General features: G+C 36.5%; 1 protein-coding gene across 1 annotated transcript in view; it reads right to left on the bottom strand.

The window, feature by feature from the left end:
• TTN (titin) overlaps positions 1 to 21,152 on the bottom strand; it is a 248,995-nt gene that overhangs the window by 84,507 nt on the left and 143,336 nt on the right. The window contains exons 187-222 of the mRNA XM_046943725.1: positions 21,057 to 21,134; positions 20,618 to 20,671; positions 20,315 to 20,401; positions 17,432 to 19,384; positions 16,714 to 16,764; positions 15,491 to 15,886; positions 15,035 to 15,310; positions 14,545 to 14,820; positions 14,263 to 14,402; positions 13,657 to 13,783; positions 13,305 to 13,568; positions 12,923 to 13,189; positions 12,529 to 12,792; positions 11,921 to 12,060; positions 11,671 to 11,797; positions 11,291 to 11,557; positions 10,928 to 11,194; positions 10,083 to 10,349; positions 9,849 to 9,988; positions 8,771 to 8,897; positions 7,881 to 8,023; positions 6,055 to 6,178; positions 5,279 to 5,545; positions 5,068 to 5,165; positions 4,739 to 4,907; positions 4,378 to 4,644; positions 3,974 to 4,240; positions 3,610 to 3,888; positions 3,096 to 3,504; positions 2,865 to 2,989; positions 2,503 to 2,769; positions 1,647 to 1,916; positions 1,248 to 1,550; positions 813 to 1,115; positions 288 to 475; positions 83 to 197 (exon numbers count right to left, since the gene is read on the bottom strand). Coding sequence (XP_046799681.1) covers positions 83 to 197; positions 288 to 475; positions 813 to 1,115; positions 1,248 to 1,550; positions 1,647 to 1,916; positions 2,503 to 2,769; positions 2,865 to 2,989; positions 3,096 to 3,504; positions 3,610 to 3,888; positions 3,974 to 4,240; positions 4,378 to 4,644; positions 4,739 to 4,907; positions 5,068 to 5,165; positions 5,279 to 5,545; positions 6,055 to 6,178; positions 7,881 to 8,023; positions 8,771 to 8,897; positions 9,849 to 9,988; positions 10,083 to 10,349; positions 10,928 to 11,194; positions 11,291 to 11,557; positions 11,671 to 11,797; positions 11,921 to 12,060; positions 12,529 to 12,792; positions 12,923 to 13,189; positions 13,305 to 13,568; positions 13,657 to 13,783; positions 14,263 to 14,402; positions 14,545 to 14,820; positions 15,035 to 15,310; positions 15,491 to 15,886; positions 16,714 to 16,764; positions 17,432 to 19,384; positions 20,315 to 20,401; positions 20,618 to 20,671; positions 21,057 to 21,134 — 9,162 coding nt within the window. The remainder of the gene's footprint in view (positions 1 to 82; positions 198 to 287; positions 476 to 812; positions 1,116 to 1,247; positions 1,551 to 1,646; positions 1,917 to 2,502; positions 2,770 to 2,864; positions 2,990 to 3,095; positions 3,505 to 3,609; positions 3,889 to 3,973; positions 4,241 to 4,377; positions 4,645 to 4,738; positions 4,908 to 5,067; positions 5,166 to 5,278; positions 5,546 to 6,054; positions 6,179 to 7,880; positions 8,024 to 8,770; positions 8,898 to 9,848; positions 9,989 to 10,082; positions 10,350 to 10,927; positions 11,195 to 11,290; positions 11,558 to 11,670; positions 11,798 to 11,920; positions 12,061 to 12,528; positions 12,793 to 12,922; positions 13,190 to 13,304; positions 13,569 to 13,656; positions 13,784 to 14,262; positions 14,403 to 14,544; positions 14,821 to 15,034; positions 15,311 to 15,490; positions 15,887 to 16,713; positions 16,765 to 17,431; positions 19,385 to 20,314; positions 20,402 to 20,617; positions 20,672 to 21,056; positions 21,135 to 21,152) is intronic.

The following is a 21,152-nucleotide window of genomic DNA, read 5'->3' as shown; positions in this document are numbered from 1 at the left end:
GAAACACATACATCCTAGCTACAAGTTGCACTTCAGCTGTGCATCTTTTCTGATTCTCTTTGATAAATAGCACATAGCTTACCAAAAGGATCATCTGCAGTTAATGGTCCAATAGCCTCAGCTGGGTCAGACACCCCAGCTGCATTTTCTGCTGAGACTCTGTAGTAATAACTGGACCCTGCTTTCAGTCCAGTTACCTAAAAAGCACAAACAATTTTTTAGTAACTCATTAAAAATTAACTATACATCTTTGTTGTAGTACTTTGTTGATGAGCCAAGCATCTCACCTTAAAAGTAAGCGCTGGTACTAGTTTTGGGTTACAGCGGATCCATTTGTCTGTTCCTTCTTCCTTCCTTTCAATAATATATCCTAAGATTGGACTTCCTCCATCTTCGAGAGGAGGTTCCCATGTGAGCTGCACTGACGTTTTTGTTTGATCTGAATGATCAAGGTTAATGGGAGGACTTGGTCTCTCTGAAAATAATTTGAGGGAAACAAATGTTGGCAACTGGTAAAGGAATATAGCTCTGCATATCAGTTGTCTATATCTTAATGTACAATTTTAAATGCCTTGTTGCATTTCTTCTAAACTATTTTTTAAATAAAGGTTTCAGATCAAAAATATTGGCAGTTCTTGCTGTGCCAAATGCTCGTAAGGCACTTCTGAAATGTTTAAACACCAAAATTTGGAAAAGTCTAGCTGAACTTGATATTTTCAGTACATGCATTTCTCTAATTGCTTCTTGGAACACTCCAGTACACATGATATTTAAATAACCAAGTTCAGTCACAGTAGTGCTTGCATGCTTACCAATTGGGTCAGTAATCTTCACTGCACGTGTAGGATGACTTGGTTTGCCAACTCCAACCATGTTTTGAGCTCTTACTCTGAAGAAATATTCTTCATTTTCCACAACATCAGTCAGGACAGCTGACAGTTCATCAGCGCCAGTGGTCATAGTTGGCTCCCATTTGATGGATGCTCTGTTACGCAGTTCAATAACATAGCCAGTAATCGGAGATCCTCCATCATACTCAGGAGCTTCCCAGGTAAGCGTAGCACCAAACCTGTTCACATCAGTAACTTCTACATTTTGAGGAGGACCAGGAACTTCTGCATTTCATTTTGTGGAGAAAAAGAGAAAAAACAAGGTGTGTTTCTCTATCTATTGTTACAGTAAGTAATGTCTTGGTTTTTTTTCACACTGTCATCAAACGCCAAATTTTTCATAACTTCTCTGCTCACCAAATTTGCTTTTAGCTTCCACAGGTCTCTCTGTTTCTACTGGTTCGCCAGTACCCACTCGGTTCCGTGCGCTAACACGGAAGAGGTACTCAACTCCTCCTTTCTGAAGTCCAGTAACAGTGTATTCACAATTTTCAGCATGATCAGTGACCACAATCCAGGTCTTACGCTTGATATCACGCCTTTCAACAACGTAGCCAATGATTTTACTTCCACCATCACTTTCTGGTTCTTGCCAGGCAAGGCCAACTTCACCATCGTAAATTTCAGTGACTTCCAAGTTTCTAACTGGCCCCGGAACATCTAACAAATATATAACAATAATTTAGGGGATTGCATCTTTTTATTTGATTTGGCTTAACTAAACGTAAGTAAGGTTTTAAAAATGGGAGCACTTACCAATGACCTCTACGTTGATGAAAGCTTCTGCCTGGCCATGTTTGTTTCGAAGTACAACCTTGTACCTTCCCTTATCTGATTTCTTTGCTTCATAAATTTTGAAGGTAGTACAGTCAGTTGTTGTATCTACAGTTGTTGTTGGCAGACTTTCCTCCCCTTTCAACCATTCAGCTTCTGCTCTTGGGTAGGCATCATATGGAACAGTCATAGTTAAAGGCTTCCCAACATCAACCACTAGGTTTTGATCACCAGTCTTGATTCTAGGTGCAGCTAAGGAATATCAATGTAACAAATGAGTACTTCCAAATTCAAAGAATGATGCATGTGTGTTATGCAAAGAAGCAGACAGAGAAAAGTAAAAGGAGCTGTTACGTGAATTCTAAACAAGTTCCTTTATATATTCATTGGATTGCTCCGGAGAGCAAGAAACTCAGCCCTCCTATAAAGTCAGGGAAGATGGAGCTGCTTTTTGAGCATTAACTTAATGTAATTTACAGGTCTGAAGTTGAATGAATGAAGCCATAACTCCTATGACTGAAATGAAGATGTCAAATAATTTTTACATTTCCCATCTGCAGTGATCTAATGAAAAGGTTCTGTCTTCTGTAAATTCAATTCTCTGTAGAGAATGAAAAGTGTCCTGTAATTTCCTCAACTTTTGAATCAATGTGGTATAATAAAAAAATGATTGTTATATGAATTGTAATTCATATGGTTTAACAGACTTGCTCCTGTCTCAGCCTGATTGCATATTCTTTTTAATGCAACTCTTTGAAAGAAGAAAAACAAAATTTAGTTGAAGACTTATTTCACTAAAGTCAGATTTTATAAAACAAGTATGAAACAGGCAACTTACCAGCTAATTCAAGCTTAGCTCTAGCTTCCTTATCTTTAGCAATAAATCTGTATTCCCCTTGGTCACGAGGCTTTATCTCGCACACCTGCAGCCTATGGACTTTTCCTTCACTCATCATCTGATGTTTGTCACCTTGGATGATAATCATGTTGTTTCTCAGCCACTTGACTTCCACACCATCTTTGTTCAGTTCAGCCATGAAGATGACATCTGCACCAGGAGCTTCATAAACATCTTGTGGTGGTCGAATAATCTCCACAGGGATTTCTGAAATGAATGTCAATTCATTTGGGGTTATTTGTCTATCATTTCTACTATCACTAAATAATGAAGAAATGAATCCTACTTAATTTTACAAGTACCTTCAACAAAAAGTCTTGCCCTAGATTTTCTGTCATCCACTCCACAGGAATATTCACATTCATCATCTAGTCTACAGTCTTTTATGATTAATCTGTGAAGATTTCCATCCTTTTCAAACTGATATCTTTATGGGAGAGAAAATAAGTAAGCAATATTTTAATTTGCAGATAAAGACAGAAAGTGAAGCAAATATCTTTAGCATATGAACAAGCATAATAAAACATGCGTACTTTTTGCCTTCTTTGATTTCTCTTCCATTTCTGTACCATTTTACACTAGCTTTCTCCTTAGAAAGCTGGCAGGTAAAGACAGCATCATCAAATTCAGTGACAGTCTGGTCCTGGAGATGTTCAATGAAATCTGCTGGTGCTTCTGTGATGAGAAGTTCTGCAACAGATTTATCTTGCCCAGCAGTTACAGTGTATTCACCTTCATCTTTAAAACCACAGTCTTTAATGATGAGTGAGTGTTTGTATTTATCAATTTTATACAGAATGCGCTTGTTAAAGGTGATCTCTTCGCCATTCTTTGTCCATTTGAGAGTTGCATTAAGGCGATTGACTTTGCACCAGAATGTGACAGTTTTCTTTTCCATGGTCTCAATGTCTTCAAGGGGTTCAACAATTCTAAGATCCTCTTCTATTAAGGAAAAAAAAAAACAAAAAACAAACCATGATTAATTTACATCCTGTGAAATCAAAACAATGGTCACTGAATAGCTTTAATACTGTGAAAGTTTTTTACCTAATACTGTTAAGGCAGCAGAGCTCTCAGCATGCTCCCCTCTATGGTTTGACAGTGAGATACTGTAGGTAGCTTGATCTTTCAACTGTGTATCCCTGATTCGGAGAGTATAAACTAAATCCTTCTGGACAATAATATATTTTGCACTATCAAATATTGCCTCGCCATTTTTGTACCACTTCTCTTTGGCACCCTCTTTATTTACTTCACAGTTGAAGATAATTTCTTGACCCTCATTAACTTCTTGGTCCTTAAGGGGAGTTATAATCCTGAGTTTTTCTGAAATTGAGAAAATGGAAGAAGTAAGAAATCATGTTGTACAAGAAATACAATAAAATATGCACAATGATGAAATAAAGCTTACCAATCACTGTCAGGCGTGCTGTAGCTTTAGCTTCACCAACCATTACAGTGTACTTTCCTGCATCCCCTACAACGGAGTCCTTAACCACAAGTGTCCTCTTTTTGCCATCTGAAATGATGTCGTACTTATCACCAGGTTCCAGGACTGTGTCGCCCCACAGCCACTGTACTGTAATTGCCTCTTTGGATACGGAGCAGGCAAATTCAGCTTTGTCTCCTTCAAGAACTTCAAGATTTTGTGGTCTGGTAAGAAATTCTGCAGCTAGTTCTTTAAAAAAAAAAAAAAAAAAAAAAAAGTAGGTTTATATCATTTTATTTCTCTTTTCTGTGAATAGTATAAACCAAAATGTATTGGTCTAATTGATCACTTTTTTTCAGAACAACGACAAAAAATAACTCTCTTACCATGTACAGTAAGTTTTCCTGTTGTACTAGAGCTTGGGAGTTTGCAAGTATATTTGCCAGCATCCTCAGGATGAGCATTACGTATGACAAGAATTCTCTTTCGGCCATCAGAAATGTATTCAAATCTACCTCCATCAGGCACCTCCTCATCTCCTTTAAACCAAGTAACTTCAGCATTAGGCTTTGAGATTTCACAGATCAGTCTTACAGTCTCATTTTCATTTACTTCAAGATCATGAAGATTTTTTGTGAAAACAGCTTCTTCCTCTGCAAAAAATAAATTTGGAAAACCAGTTACGATCTTACATCAAAGTACCATTTTTCCTCTTTGCAGATTAGATTCTTAAAATAATGTGTTTACCTATCACTGTAAGTAGGCCAGAAGTTCTAGCTGTTTTTGCTTCACAGGCATATTCAGCTTCATCATCAAAGAGACATTTACTAATAACAAGAATGCGTTCTGCACCTTTGGAAATTATGTCATACTTCTTGCCTTTTCTAATTTCAATGCCATCCTTAAACCACTTCACCTGTTTTAAAACAAGTTGACATGGTTATTAAAATTAACATGCTCAGCATAGATTTCAGCTGTGTGTTCTTTTGCAACAACATGATGATGATGTAAACTTTAAATAAAAGCTCTAGTTGAAGAAACTACTCAAATTTGAAATATATATATAAATTACTGACCTTGACACCTGGGCGAGAAATTTCACATTCAAACCGAGCAGATTCTTTTTCTTTAACTTCAAGGTCAGTTAGTGGCCTCAGGAACTCAACACGAAGAGCTACAAAAAAACCACAGAACTTTTAGTAGAGGAAAACTCCAGATAAAGCCAAATAAATTGCTAGTACATAGTGTCTATAGCACTTATTCCACAGAAAATTATCAACTACTTACGTTCGACATTGAGAAAACATGATGTCTTAAAATCTTTGGCATCACAGGTATATGTTTTTGCGTCATCCAGTGTGCAGCCATGGATAATGAGTTTTCTGACTCTGCCTTCAGAAATGATATCATACTTCTTTGTTTTATGAATTTCTTCTCCATTTTTAAACCATTTCACTTTTGCATTTTCCCTGGAAACTTCACATTCCAGTATTGCAGTGGCCTCCTCTTCAACAGTCTGATCCTCAAGTGGTTTAGTAAATTCAACTGGGGGTTCTGAAAGTAGACAGATTTTTGGTAGAATAGATCTAAATCACATCTGGCCTTCTGCTAGTACAGAACTGTTCCACGCTGTTTACTTTTTTTTTTTTTTTAATTGAATAATCAACAGCACTCTTGAACTTCTCTGTTGAAGTTTTTTTTTTCATAGTTTTCCAGATACTTGAAAGAATAAAAGCAAGCCTTAACTAGATGTGGTGTTGGTGTATCATGCTGAGGCCAGTTGAATGTTCAAGTCCGCAATGAAGCTGTAGAAATCCTAAAGAACTGATTCTTCTCCCAAATCTGTCATATTTTCACTATTTCAACATTTTCTCAGCCTTCTGTGAAGCATCAAGATTTTACGTAAAGGGCTATTTTGAGTAAGGAAATTTATTTACCATTCTAATGTTGTATATATGAACCTTCTAATTTGATACATGGTGTATGTTGACATCCTATTGTGGGGTAAAATATGAATGGGCTATTAACACTGGCTTATAATATAATTAAAATGACTGACTTACCTTTCACAAAAAGATTTGCCTGAGTTCTGAAATCTTTTGCAGTCAGTGACACCTCTCCGGCATCTGTTAACTTGACATCTCTAAGAATAAGTGTGTGAGCTCTCCCTTCAGCACGTGTGACAACCTTATAAAGTACATAAAAAATACTTTTGTAAGTATCTACAACAAAGATTTGAGGAACATTTAATGAAATAGCCTTTTTTTCTTTTTTTTTTTTTTTTTTTTAAACTGCTGTCTGCAGATTTTTTTTTTGTTTCCTTCTATATGAAGTTTGGATAATTTCCTTTCACATACACTAAATATAGCTCAAGATAAAAATCTACCGAGGATTTTGAGAATCATTTCTGTTTTGTCTTTTCACTTACGAAATCTGAAATTTTATGTTTACGCTTATGTTATTACTCCTGCCTACATATGAAGTAAAAAATTTTAGAGAAATATAAAGAGGCTTGGTCTCCCCTCTTTTTCAAGTGCTAACTTGACTTTCTATTATTAAATTTTGTAGAAAATTCTGCCTGTTCATTTATAGTTGAGAATTCTTGATAATCATGCTTTTTAATGAGCTACTTCTACATAAACATTCATTCACAAATTTCATCTGAAGAATAATGGCAGTTTTGAGTGGATACGCAAGCTGAATAAAAATCTAGAATTTTCTCAAGTAATTGAAAGGATAGCTTAATTAGACAAGATCAAAATAATGTTCCATCATATATAAATATTAAACTTGTTACAACTTACCAGGCAGTAATAAATACCACGCCACAGCAGTGATTAATAGATTTTCACATTTTTATTTCTAGACTCGGAAGTGATTACTTTGGTTCATTAAATGTCCCATCTGTTGAGTTTAAATTTTGCCTATCTATTCATAAATATAGTAATTGAATTGCCACTTCTCTGATAACTGCTTTTTTCTTTTCTTATTTCTACATTTTTTAATGATTTAGACTTTATTTAAGCAAATTTGGTGAAGCTCAGGAAGATCTATTTCCCAAAACTGAAAACAATCTGGTAAAACTAAATTTAAAAGTAAAAAATATATACAGAAGTATCATTAGGAGCATAATTACAGGTTCTGAAACTTTGCTACATTCTATGATGCCTTGAAAGTTTGCTTTGTCTGAGATTTACAACTTACATCTCCATTTATATTACTTCTCTTAGGACTAATACGTAAAAAAAAAGTAGTCTTAAAACCTAGTCATACCTATTTTATTTTATGCTTCCTAGATTATTTCCCCCTCCATTAACTTTAAATGTTAAACTGGCTACATTCCAGACTGCTCAGATCTCAAAGTTAAGAGCCAGCACTTGATGAAGGGTTAAAAATAGTTAGTGAGAAGTGCTTGACAAGCAAATCTGCTCAGAAAGTTATCTGGAGAGCCAGAACAAATGCCTGAAATGGAATTTGAATCCTCTTAATCCCCTTATATGCAGAATTGGACTGCAACTCAGCATTCAAGAAAAGAAAAAAAAAAAAAAACATTTCCTGAAAGCACCTTTCAAAACCCTGTCACAGTAGCTGCAGTGAACCTGAGCAAAAATAATTCATCATCCCTGTAACAGAATCTTGCACAGAATCAGGCACTAAAGTCTTAGCTTCCCTTTGTACAAAACATACTTGTAGTATTCCACATCCTCCTCCTTTTCCAGGTAAAATATGCCATATCTGAGCCAGTGAGGAGTTACCATTCAGCACAACAGCACTGCTGTGCCTTAGTATCTCTACTAGCAGAAAGTAAATTAAAAAAAAAAAAAAGTGGAAGAGGGGTGAAAGTGAGGAAGGAGGAATAAGCATAAGGGAAAAAGTTTAGTCTCCTTACCTTATCACTGGGCTCCAGTTTCTTTCCTTGCAGGTACCACTCTACTGGGATTCCCTCATAAGAGAGTTCGCAGTCAAAAGTTGCAGATTCCCCAGCTGTCACTGTTACATCCTTGAGAGGTCTCAGCAAGCCTATTACTCGAGCTTGGTAAGAAGACGACATCATTTTCAGATTAGTCACTTCTACCTAAGAGAGAACTGCTGCCCTTATGTACTAATCTTCATGGTGGCTTCCCTCAAGAGAGACAGACATTGCTGTGCCGCTCTTTTAATTCTCTAAATAGAAGGGGCCACCCTGGGTTTTTAGGGGAAGGGCTAGTGACCAAAAATTTCCTATTTGCAGAGCACGCTTCTTTAAATTGAACAAGGTCAGCAGGAAAGTTGCTGTGCATCTGTCTCTCTGCCAAGCCTTGCATGCCTCTTGCTAGATAAGGCATGTGTTTTCCAAAATAGCGAGGGCTAGGATTGGAGTAGGAAACAAGTGGTCTTCAACCATGTGGTCTGTCCCTGTCCATCACGATCTTAACCCTATCCCCAAATATCACTGTGATCCCATCCTCTCAGGTTAACATGATATTTTAATGCTGCAAAGCCTTCGCTGTGATACTTTGATTTCATAACTACATATGATGCCAGATCATGAAGAAGATTCAAGGCTACCTCCTTACTTTTTCTTCTCCTGTATGAATAAGCTATATCCAATATTATAATAACTAACTAACCAAATATGAACATTCTTTAATTAAAGGATAAAAAGTAGCTTGAGTAATTAATCCTTGAGTTGCTGTTCTGGAAATAATTGGCTTGCGTAGATTACTACATAGAGATTTGTCCACTCATACTAAAGCAGTTTTGAGTATGTTGTTTTCATGTAATTTCAAAGACACTTACGTTTCACTCGAAGGTGAGCACCAGATTTGGCATTTGCTGCTTGGAAATCTACTCCACCAGCTTGATCTAAACGTACATTGTACAGTGTAAGAAAGTGCTTTTTGCCTTCCTCCTTGATTTCACAGTCCTTCAAAAAGAAAAATGAAATATTTTTTTTCAGTATCTTGTTTGTGTTCCTCAGCAGAGCAGCCCATACTTCTCCTCAGACCATCCATCTGTTATGTTCTCCTACACTCAGAAAAACTCAGGCCCACTCCCCCTAACACGCTCCATAAACTTTCATTCATAGTCTGCTCCCTTTCTTTTCCTCCTTTCTAATGCAATCTAGAAAAAGCGCAAGTGGCAATGCATCCACGAGGGTGGCATGTATGAGATGATCGATTAGCCAGTACATTCATATGCAGACCAATCAGAAGCCCAAAGAGAAATAGAAAATGGTAAGGTAAGCTTGTTTTGTGATCTTTTTTTGAGAAGGGTGCTTTCATCCAGACACTGATTTTCATGGAACTTTTGATCATTTTGATTATTCACATCAGCACTGTAACATCAAACATTGCCAAATTATTTCCTGTCATGACTGTACTGTTTTTAAATTTCCAGATCCTATCAGCAAGGAATTAATAATATTTAATTCAGCCATATGCCATTTTAAATAACTTTTATCTGTCATAGCAATAATGAAGAGTATGAAAATGAAAATGACATCTATTTAAAACAAACATAACTCAAAACAAACAAACAAAAAACCCACAGAATCTAAAGTTTCTATTTTCAAATGCTATCACATTTAACAGAACTCCATCAGGTCTCTGCATTTTGATTGTTAGGAACTGGCAACAGAGAGTGTATTTATGTAAAACAATTTATTATTTAGCTATTTCATATGATATTTTGTACTGATTCCTATTACATCTTTAAAGTTATTACTGAAAATTACACTGTTTTCACAATAGTTACCCGTACTGAAACTTGAATGAGCTTTCACTTAATTTCTGCCACTGCCTGCTTCTCCCTCACATTCCAGCTACATGTAAATTGTTAAGTAACATGGAAGAAAGAACCTAAAACATATGCTTACAGGTGATTCAGTCAGGGGTTCTCCTTTTAGCTTCCAATTGCCATGGACACCTTCCTCAGATATTTCAATATCAAAACGGGCAGTCTCTGTCTCAATCACCTCCACACTGTATAGTGGACGTATGATTTCAATATCTCTGTCTGGAGAGCGGGAGAAAAAAAAAACAACAAGATTGATTCCCTCGGTCTCTAGTGGATCCCAGAAGACCTATTTGACACAGCAACCTAGCCCTACCTTCAATATTGAGGTTAGCAGAGGTTTGATCAGTACCACAATCACAAGTATATTGTCCAATGTCTTTCTTCAAAGCTTTCTTGAGTATAAGTATTCTCTTTTTACCATCAGCCTTAATAACAACATTCTTTGATGGAGTAATTGGTTTGCCATCCTTCATCCATTTCACTGGGGCATCTGCTTTGCTGATTTCACACTGTAAAATCACTTCATCTTTCTCTACAGCTGTGTAATCCTGAAGCTTCCCGGTGAAGTAAGGGTCTCCCTCTGTAAGGACAATGATTCTTACTGTAAATACATTTCCTGTTAATGCCTTGTGTAAGAGATTATTCTTTTATATCATTGACTCAAAGTTTGCTGAGGAACAAGTCCAGGCAAGTCCTGGGCAAAGGCAGAGAAATCTTTTGTCTTGAGGACACTGTTGGAGCGAGACACCTTGTAAGAGTAATTAAATGTAGTCCTAATTATGTGAATAGTTCTGCTGCAAAAAGAGAAAACTAACATCTAAGAAGCATTTCAGTGTGTTACTTGTATTGCTAACAAGATGATTTCGCTCTTTTTAGGAGCTTCAGAGCACCATATATGTAGTATTTTATAGCTAATTTTGCCACATCTGGTTGAAAGCTCAAAGTTATTTTGATTATCCCTTGTGAATGGAAAATGAAGCCCCATGGAAGACAAGCAAATTGTAAACCACCACAGAATAGGTTTAGGTAGAAAAAAACCCTAAAATAATAACCCAACCCCTGCCAAACCAAACAATTTCCAAGACCTTTTGATTTTTCATTAGGAAGACTCTTCTGATAATAATATATATTATAAAATATCTTTTTGAATATGCTTACCCAGAACAGTGAGTTTAGCTTCTGAGGATTTGCCCATAGCTTCCACTCTAATCTGTGAAGTATCATCAATAGTAAGATCCTTAATTGTGAGTGTATGAAATTTCCCATCATCTGTCATTGAAACCACTTTACTAGTATGTAATCGTTGGTCATTCTTGAACCACACAACGGGGATATTTTCATGAGAGAGTTCCACTGTGAACACTGCAGTTTCACGCTCCTTTTTTGTTACATCCTTGAGAGGTGTAATGAATTTCAGGCGAATACCTATGTCAACAAAATATTTCATTAGTAAAAGTACTATGAATAAAAATGGTTCAAAGACAACTATGGCACAACTCTTTCCTAGAAAGGCAGACAAACCTTCAATAATTAGCTTGGCACTTGTTCTTTTATCTTCAGCTTCAAACATGTATTTAGCCTCATCATCAAACGCAACAGATTTAATAATCAGAGCATGTTTTGTTCCATCCGAAATTATTTCAAATCTTTCATCAGGAGTGATCTCTTGTGTTCCTTTTAACCAGCGGAAAGTCTTGGGCTCTCTGGACACTTCACATTCAAACTTGGCTTCGTCCTTCTCAAAGACCTTCACATCACTTAGTGGAGTAATGAAGATGAGAGGCAATTCTGAAATCAAAGAAGAGCACTTTCAGTTCAGCAGTAGATGTATATAGAAATTGCTGTTACTAGATTTGTTCTAGTGCCTTGAGATACAGATCTTGGTGAAGTGCAAGCTGTACCTTTCACTTTCAGATTGGCAGCACTTTTAGCATTAGCAGCTTGGAAAGACACTTCTCCAGTCATATCCAGTCTGCAGTTATGAAGGATGAGAATATGCTTCTTCCCATCTTCAATGATTTCACACTCCTGGTAATGAAGAAAAAAGAACCCCTGAAATATAGGTATTCCAGGAAACTACTCAGCAAACTTTACTATCAAATATGTTTTCCTAGTGTAAATTATTGTCGAAGAATAAACCAGCAGTCTCACAGGTGAAGGTGTTAGGGTCTCTCCCTTCAGTTTCCATATGGGATGGACATCAGGCTCAGAAATCTCAATTTCAAAACGTGCTGTTTCACCAACAAATACTTCCACTCCATACAGCGGGCGCTCCACTTTAATTAAGCGAGCTAAAAGGAAAAAAAAAGTTCACATTTTCTTACTCATTTTATAACATAGAAAATGTAGAACTGGAAAGGATCTCAACTCTCTCTGTATCCCTTTGCAGCATTCAAATACTACTACTGATAAATGTGACCTCTTTCTAAAAAATTCAAGGTGGGCAGTCTACCACCTTTTTCTACAATATATCTGAAAGTTTAGTTATTTTCAGCAAGAATATTCTTCTTCACAATTAAGTTAGATATGCTATATTAAATTAAATTAGGCTGGCTTTTTTTTTTTTCCTGACTGTAAATGGACAGAGGGAAAAATGAGAATCACTGTCTTTACAACAGTCATTTTCATATCTGTTGTCTCTTCTTAATATACTAGGTAATTGTTAATTTAGATATTTCAACCAAGTAGCTATTATCTTCTATCAACTTTGTTTTACAAAGGGTTCAATACTTTCCCTTAGACAAGGTATGATGACTTACGCTCAACGCCAATGTTACAATTTGTCTTGTCCGTTCCACAGCTACACTCATAAACACCCTTGTCACCCTCTGTAGCCTTCTTGATTGTTAGGATACGGCGCAAGCCATCTGTTTTTATGGAAATTCTGCTTGAAGCAACTAGTTCTTCACCATCTTTGTACCATTTTACTGGGACATCTTTGCTAAGCTCACATTGAAGAGTAATATCATCTTTCTCCAGAGCGCTGTAGTCTTGTAATTTCACAGTGAAGTATGGATCAGCCTCTACAAAAGGGATATTGGATATGAAACATTAAATTAGTGATACAAATGTATTATTTTGCTACTCACTCCTTAAAAACATTTTTTGTAGTTACGATATAGTGCATTTTATATAGCATATTTAAGCAATTACCTAAGACTTTGAGGTTTGCTTGTGTGTTCATATCCTTGACTACAGCTTTGATTTCAGAGATATCATCAAGTGTTACTTCTCTCATTTCTAGTTTATGAACTTTTCCTTCTGAAGTAATAAAAACGGTTCTGCTTGTGTGGAGTCTCTTATCATTTTTGTACCATTTTACTAGCATGCCTTCATGAGAAAGCTCAAACTGAAAGTAGGCTGTTTCTCCTTCTTTCACTGTTTGATCCTGTAGAGGTGTGATGAACTTCAGCCTCACACCTGTAGGGTAAAAATAAAGCACGAGTAAGTACCACCAGTTAAAAAAGATAACATGGTTCTGAAACATACATTATATATATGTAATTTTGTAACATTTTGTTCATAAAATACTTGCCTTCAACAAACAGTCTTGCTGTGCTCTTCTTGCCTTCAACTTCAGCAGTGTATTCTCCTTCATCATCAAACTGAGAATCATTTATTACAAGAATATGTTTCTTTCCATCTGCAATGATGTCAAACTTTTCTCCAATCTTCAGTATATCAGTGCCTTTAGACCATATAACATTGGCTTCTCTAGTAAGAACACATTCAAATCTTGCTTGGCGTTTCTCAGGGACAGTGACATCTTTTAGGGGAACAGCGAAGTCCAGTTCAATTTCTAGAAACAAAACAGAACACATTATTTGTATCCATGCTCAAAACTCTTTTAAAGTTCATGTTGAGTCTCATTTCACAGCACATTGTACCTTTCACTGTCAGGATAGCTGTAGTAACTGCATTAAGCGCTTGGTAAAGGACTTCACCAGCTTGCTCTAATTTGACTTTGTGCAAAGTTAGGAAGCGTTTTCCTCCTTCAGCTTTGATTTCACACGTCTGCAGAGATGACAGACTTTGGTAAATATTATGCAAATTCATTACTTCTAGACATTTTTAATAAAGAAATTCTACAAACATTTGATACGCTGTAGAGTCAAAAAGACTGGAATTATTTCTTGAAAAATAAACACTCTTACTAAAAACAACAATTAAAAAAAATAGACTGTGTTTATTCAGCCTTCCACCTTTCTTTTAAATATATTGTTTCCTGTGATGTACGTAAGTTATTTCTATTACCGTCTGAATAATATGCCATTATCTTTAGAGAAAATAAGCAGTTTGAAAGATAGCCTTAAGGCATATAAATGTTACTTTGAGAACCGCGTTTTTTTAATCACCAAAATGTTTAGTCTTTCTACATTCTGGACTTAGTAAGAGTGATGTGTCTGCAAAAATTTTACCATTAAGACTTAAGTGAACCTGCACATAGTGTTTAATTTTAAGTAAGCTATGTTGTTATATTCAAGGATGCTTACAGGTGAGGGTCGCAGGATTTCACCCTTCAGCTTCCATTCACCAGGAATATCTTCTTCTGATATTTCTGTATCGAAGTTTGCTGTTTCTTTCTCGTAAACTGTAACATCCTCTAACGGCTTCAGAAGTTCAACTTCACGTTCTAGAATGTACAAATTAGCACATGTGTAATTAGGTCAAGTTTTGATTGAGCTTTACAGGAACTCAAGTGACCATTTTTATTTTTGTTTAGAGATTTTGACATATGAGGTGATTAAACATATGGAAAATAAAAGATTCCTTACCCCCAAGGGTCAGTTTAGCTGGGTATCTGCGACCTTCAACTTCCACTGAATATTCTCCAATATCAGCAGGGCCAGCATTCTTAATTTTCAGGAAAATTTTATTTCCTTCTTTCAAGATTTCTGTCTTGTCAGTTGGTTCAGCAGGAATTTCCTCATCGCCTTTGAACCATTTAATGTTTGGTGTATCCTTGACAATGTCACAGGTAAAAGTAGCTGTTCCTTTTGGCTTCACATGCTGGTCTCTTATAGGTTTTACTAGCCAGTCTCTTATCACTTCTGCATTATAAGAAGTTGCACAGAAATAGAGGTTAACAGACTTTCAATACAAATAGATGAATCATAAGCAGAAGACAGAGGACTTACAGATTTCATATTACAGCAAGCATTTAATAGCTGTAAAGTGCTACCTACAAGTTTATACTGTAATGCTACAGGGAAAATACTGATTTTAAAAGAGCCATAGAGAAAGGAGATTATTTTGATTGCTTACCTACTACCTTAACACAAGATGAGCATGAGAGCTCAGAGTCTTCCACAGTAACAGTGTAGGTGCCAGCATCAGAATCATCTGAATCAGTGATGGTGAGGGAATGTGACAAACCAATAATACCCAGAGCAAATTTCCCAGGCTTGTCTTTGATGATCTTCCCATCCCTTCTCCAGACCACACTTCTTTCTTTATTAAGCTCACAGGTCAAATACAATGGCTGGCCTTTAACCACAGTGACTTCTTCTTCAAGTGTTTTCACAAATCGTACCGGCAGTTCTGAGGGAAACACATTATTTTGATTACTCTCCTTTGTATGGCATGATGAAGAATGCCTTACATACTAAATCAAACTTTGTAGTTATTGATGAAAACTAAAATATGTATTTATCACTGTAAATTCATAAGCTTTAGTAGGAGTTAGCCTTTAAATTACTGACAGATCTGAAATGGGATTACCTTCAACAATGAGTTTGGCAGTAGAGGTCTTCTCTTTGTTCCCTAGTCGTAATACACAAGTGTATTCACCAGCATCTGACAGCTGGACATCAATGATATGCAGTTTCCTATCTTTGCCATCAGCAATAAACTTGTGCTTTGGGCTCTCTCGGATGTTACTTCCATCTTTCATCCAGCTGGTAATTGCAGTGGATGGTGAAATAAGGACTTCAAAGATTGCAGAAGACCCAACAGATTCTGCTTCTTTCAACACGATATCTTTCATCTCCTTGACAAACTTCAGTGGCACAGCCTTGAGTTGATAAGTGAATGGAGGCTCTTCAGGAGGTTTTTCACCACCACTACCTGGCCTGAGTTTCCTTCTTTCTGCATCTGCTGGTGAAGGTGTCTTCTTGGCTGTAATTCAGATTCAGAAGTAAATGATCTAATTGTTTTATTTTACTTTTCTGGTAAGTTTCCTGCAGTGCCAAACTGGAACTGGTTTCTGATCGACCTGCTTCACTTACGTATTTCAGTGTTGCAGAACCCTATGCACTTAATGGAATTTCAATAGAGCTAGTAATTACTGTTAATTTTTTGAGTTAATATTAGATGAACTGAAAAAGCTGTGACTGTACTAGTAACAAGATCACAAAATCTCATCTATTGAGAATGAAACGTGGAAAAACAGAATCGTGAATTTATGTATCGAATTTGAGGGCACAGGTATTTTGAGAGAAATTGGGTTTAAACTTCATAATAATCTGATCTGTATGAGAATCCAAAGGGGTTTAAGTAGCTCTTCAACCATCTTCTCTTTGCTCCCAATAGACTAGTTGTGCCCTGAAAGTGGAGGCATAGCCTTGCTCACATGATATAGCTTTGCTGGAAGGCTGTGCAATCTCTAACTTCATTCATACCATAGACAAGTTTGGTTCTAAGATAATGGTGGTATCCAGCTATTGGAGAAAAGCATGCTAAGGTTAACTGTCATTCTCTATCAATGGCTGAATCAGCTGAAATTTTAAAGACATTTCCATTGAAAATGTGCCTAGTAACTACTGTTGCTTAGGCAAAAACAACAGATCTAACATGTTACAAAACTCTTTGGCTGGGTTGTCTAATTTAGAAGATTGCTGAACAGTGATTTTTTTTATTTTTTTTTTTGCTCAAAGCATTATTTATAATTTGAGTTTGGGATTGTAAAACAATAGCAATCATAGCCATTTAGTAATCATTCTTACCTTTGACTGGGCTGATACCCTTTGGAGTTTCTTCTTTTGTTGGCTTGGCCTCTGAAGCAGAACAGCAATATTATTAGGAATGGAGTTAAATAAACATGCATATTAAAATTAAGATAAATTTATCTTACAAATAATATTTTCTCCCCCCTTTGTTATGTACACATGGAAGGGGAGGAAGATATAGACATATATATTTATACAACTTATGCTGTCTTTATCTGAATGGTAAGCTCAATATCTTTGAGGACGGGAAAGCCATAAATTAAGCACTGGAGACCAAAAGGCAGCTTAGGAGCTCCTAATGCCTCTATTATTGTCCTGTAAAATTCTGCCATTCCCTAACACTCCACTTACAATTAGGCTCTTGATCTTGATTCTAATGTCAGAATGATATGAATGAAATGCATGACAGATTTTATTGCAGTGGATGGAAAAATGAATGCTAGAAAAAATGTGCAAATATTTCTGAGAAGACAATGGCACACAACAGGATTTACACAGTCTTACAAAAACGTAATGTTCAGACAGCAAACATAAACTACACAGAGATACGTACATACAGGTAAGACAAACATGTAAAGGGTGGCTGAATGCCAATAAGAGTGGATGGAAATGTGAATGGTGTTAAACAACAAACATTGCAATGGCAAATGGTACTTTCTCTTGAAGCAAATAGTACAAGCACTTTGTGGAAGAATTTGGCAGTAGTCTTCCTCACCTCGCTTTGCATGAGGCTTAGTAGGAACATCCAGAACTTGATGTGATTCTCCAGATGCATCCAAATTCCTGTCATCACTCAAAAGGCTACTGGCCTGCTCAATCACATGAGCAGGTTCTGATTTCCAGTACTCTTGCCCTCCTTCCACTTTCTTGGGAGTGATTATCTTACCTATGCTGGAGGAGTAAGTGATTTCTCCACTTGCAGGGAATCCTTTACCTGATGTTATTTTGCCTGGAAGCATTTCCTTCTCTTTTTTCTTGGTAACAGATGTGCTTTTTCTAATGTCATTTTCAGCTGCTGGTTTTTCATCTGATATACCCTCTATCTCTTGAAGCACTCTTCCAGAAAGCTTCACTTCTTCCACAGTCAAAGGAGCTTCCTTTTCTTCAGTTTTAATTTTGCTGCTTTTGACATCTGGAGCTTTTTCACTTTCATCCTGAGTGGTATGAAGCTTTTGAAATAGTTTTTTATCTTGAATCCTTGGTAGCTGAATAAGAACTTTCTTTGCTGACTCACTTCTATTAGCTATTTCATCTCCAACTCCCTTTTCATGTTCTCCTATGGAAACTTCACTTTCCATTCCTTCACCTATAATCATTGTATCAAATTCTTGTTTTCCTATGGGCAGCTCTTCAGGGGCATTTGACTGTCTAAATTTGTCTTTTTTTGAGTGGGTGCTGAAAATAGTTTTGTCTTTCTTCTCTGATATAATCCCTCTGCCTGGTTTTTTATCACTTAGTAGTGCTTTCTCAGTCAACAGTGTTTCTAAACCCTCCTCACAATGAACTTCAATGGGTTCTCCTTCCTCTGAAGAATATTTTTCTCCTGTTTTAATTTCCACTGCTCGTGGATTAAGAATACACTGTTCAAAGTCTCTGTGAGCTTTTACTCTAGGGACCACCTTTTCTTCATTGGGGTGTTCTAGGTCACTATCTTTTTTCAATGCTGGTTCAGTAGTCTCATCAGAAAATTCTAAGGGATGTAGGTCCGATGATATAAAGTCCCTTTTCTCATCCTTCTCATCATCTTGAATAATTTCCATTTTCTTTGCTTCTTTATTAAGAATTTCAGCTACTGTGGTACCAGATTTCTTCATCTGTTGAGCTTTCTTCTGCATATCACGGTCCTTCATAGATTCTCCAGGAGGAACTTCTGATTTCTCTAGAGTAAATTCTCCTCTCTTTTCTTCACTGGTAAGAAGAGGAGTATCAGATATTTCTGCTTCTGCGATAATCTTCACAAATGAGGTTTTATCCTTAATGGGAGGTTCTTCATGTTGCAAACTGATGTTTGATTTTCTCTCTTTTCTTAGAAATCTTTTCTTGTCTCCGGGCTCAAAAGGCCCTCTGGGTATAAGACTAGGTACATAAGTTGATTCATTTTCCCCTCCTTTTTCATGTGCAGGAATCTCTCTTTCCTCAAGAAGCCTAGACTTGTCAGAGACTCTCTCTATATCACCTTCCCCATTAACAGCCAGTTTAGCTTCATCCGTCTTTCCTTCTCTGGAAACAGTTTCCTCATGTTCAGATGATATACAGATCAATTGCAATTTCTCATCAACTAGTAGTGGTTCAGTCTTTTCGTAAATAATGTGACCCATTGCAACTTCTCTTGTCTCACCTGTAGGGGTAGGAGTCCTTGAAATTAAATGTGTCATTTCTAGCTCCTCTCCTTCAGGAGGCAGCATAAAATGTTTAAGAGGTACTTGCTCCTGCTCATATCCCTCTGATTTTAGTATTCCATCAGCAGTTTCCAGCAAGGTTTTTAACTCAAGTGGCTCTACCATCTGAATGTCCAGAACTGTCTCCTTAGGACTTACTCTCTCTTTTATATGTGCATGTTTCTCAACTGATATCTTCTTTAACACAATTGACTTAGTCTTGTCTTCTTCCACTGGGGGCATTTTACCTTTATGCTTTAGTAAAGACGGTGCATCAGGTTTTTCTGCAGCTACAAAGATTTCACAGGTAATTTAGAGAATTAAAATCCAAAAGAATAAGCATCAAGAACAATACATTTTAAGACAAAATCTCCAGCTATACCTGAAATAAAGTGAACATAGAACAATTTTTCTTCACACAACAGACTATAGAACAAAACACAAAACAAAACAGATAAGAATGACACACAAAAACAGCACAGAAAGTAAACTGCCATGGTACAGAGCATCATCGCAGTCCAAGTTCAATCCAGGTTAAAAGCAGCAGAAAGTAATGGCTCTCTAGGACCTTGTTACCTATATAAAATGGATAGTAGTGCCATTACGTCATCTAATCGATGGCCAATCTAATGATAGGTGAGCAGCATCTACATCAGCTATACTGATGGACCTCAAACTTGGAATGCTTTGAGGAGCAGAAAGAACTATTTGTTCATAGTGAGGTATGACTCAGAGTCCTAAGCGTATCATATTAATCTACCAATACGCTTGTTCTTCAACACTGCTGCCACTTTCCCTTGGAATTTCAATAACAAATTACAAAGCAAAAGACCAAATAATGAAGGAATTATTTAGAAATATGTGTAAACTTCTGTTTACAATACAGAAGATTCCAGATGCAGTTCACAAGACATACATCGGAACATAAACAACATAAATGAATGAACAGCATACACAAACTTCATAGTAGGACAAAAAAAAATACAAGCATACATTTCACAGTCCAAAAACAATAGCACAGATTCATCTCAGTGTTACTCCACAGAGATAAAACTTCAGGTGACAGTATCAAGGATATCAGGATCCTGGGACAGGATCTAAAATTACCAGGTAATGAATGAGTTATGTGATAGTACAGCTCTCAATTGTCTTTATCTTTCATGTATTTAGGTATCTTACAGAGAAAAACTCTATGAGTAGCATAGAACTATTATAAATACCTGCTTTCTTTCCAACAACAGGTGTTGTCACTGGTGCAGTAGTAATAGCTGGTGCTGGTTCTGCAGCTGGCTTTGGAGATTTTAAAGCTGTAGGGGAAAATATTATAAAGGAGTTCTCATTTATTTCAATGAATACTTTTGTTTCAAGCATGATATTCTCTAAGATGTTCTGCAGAGTGTATGTCTTTATAGTACTACAGCTGACATGTATTTTTAATGCCATTTTAAGGAGAAATCTCTAAATTAAAAAGATAAGATGTACAAGTAAGGTTGCACTGGTATTCATGGCTAAAGAAGTCTTACCTACGGCAGGTTTAGGTTCAGGCCCAGGAACTGAAATAGCTGCCGGCTTAGGTTCTGGCATTTCAAACACAACAATTAATAACAGGTTAATTTACCTATTTTATAATCTCATTGGACATAAAATTTACAAGCAACAATACAGACAGAGTTAATGGAGGACAGACTTCATTGTTTTTAACCGATTTTGCCAGCAAGCAAGAAATTTACTTGAGATGAACTCTTTTAAAGCAAGATGTAATAGAAAAAAAAAAGATAATTTTTCAAGCACTGAAGACTCAAAGACGAAAAGAAATCCCGAAGAATGCAAAGTGGTTAACAAGTATCCAATAGTCACAGACAGAAGGGATGGCAACAGCGCATTAGTTTAACTCAGCGTGAAATGCAGCAATTAATAAAATTTAGTTGCTGCAACAAAGAAAATAGCATCACACATCTGTACCTTTTGGTGGTTCAGGCACATGTTTCTCCTCCTTTTTAATGACAGGTATCTCAGTTTTCTTCTTAGGAACTTCTGGGACTTTAAAACATTATTTTG

This window comes from Gallus gallus, chromosome 7 (assembly GCF_016699485.2).
Source record: "Gallus gallus isolate bGalGal1 chromosome 7, bGalGal1.mat.broiler.GRCg7b, whole genome shotgun sequence".
Lineage (NCBI taxonomy): Eukaryota > Metazoa > Chordata > Aves > Galliformes > Phasianidae > Gallus > Gallus gallus.
The sequence above is the reverse complement of the archived record's forward strand: the minus strand, read 5'-3'. Positions and strand labels throughout refer to the sequence as shown.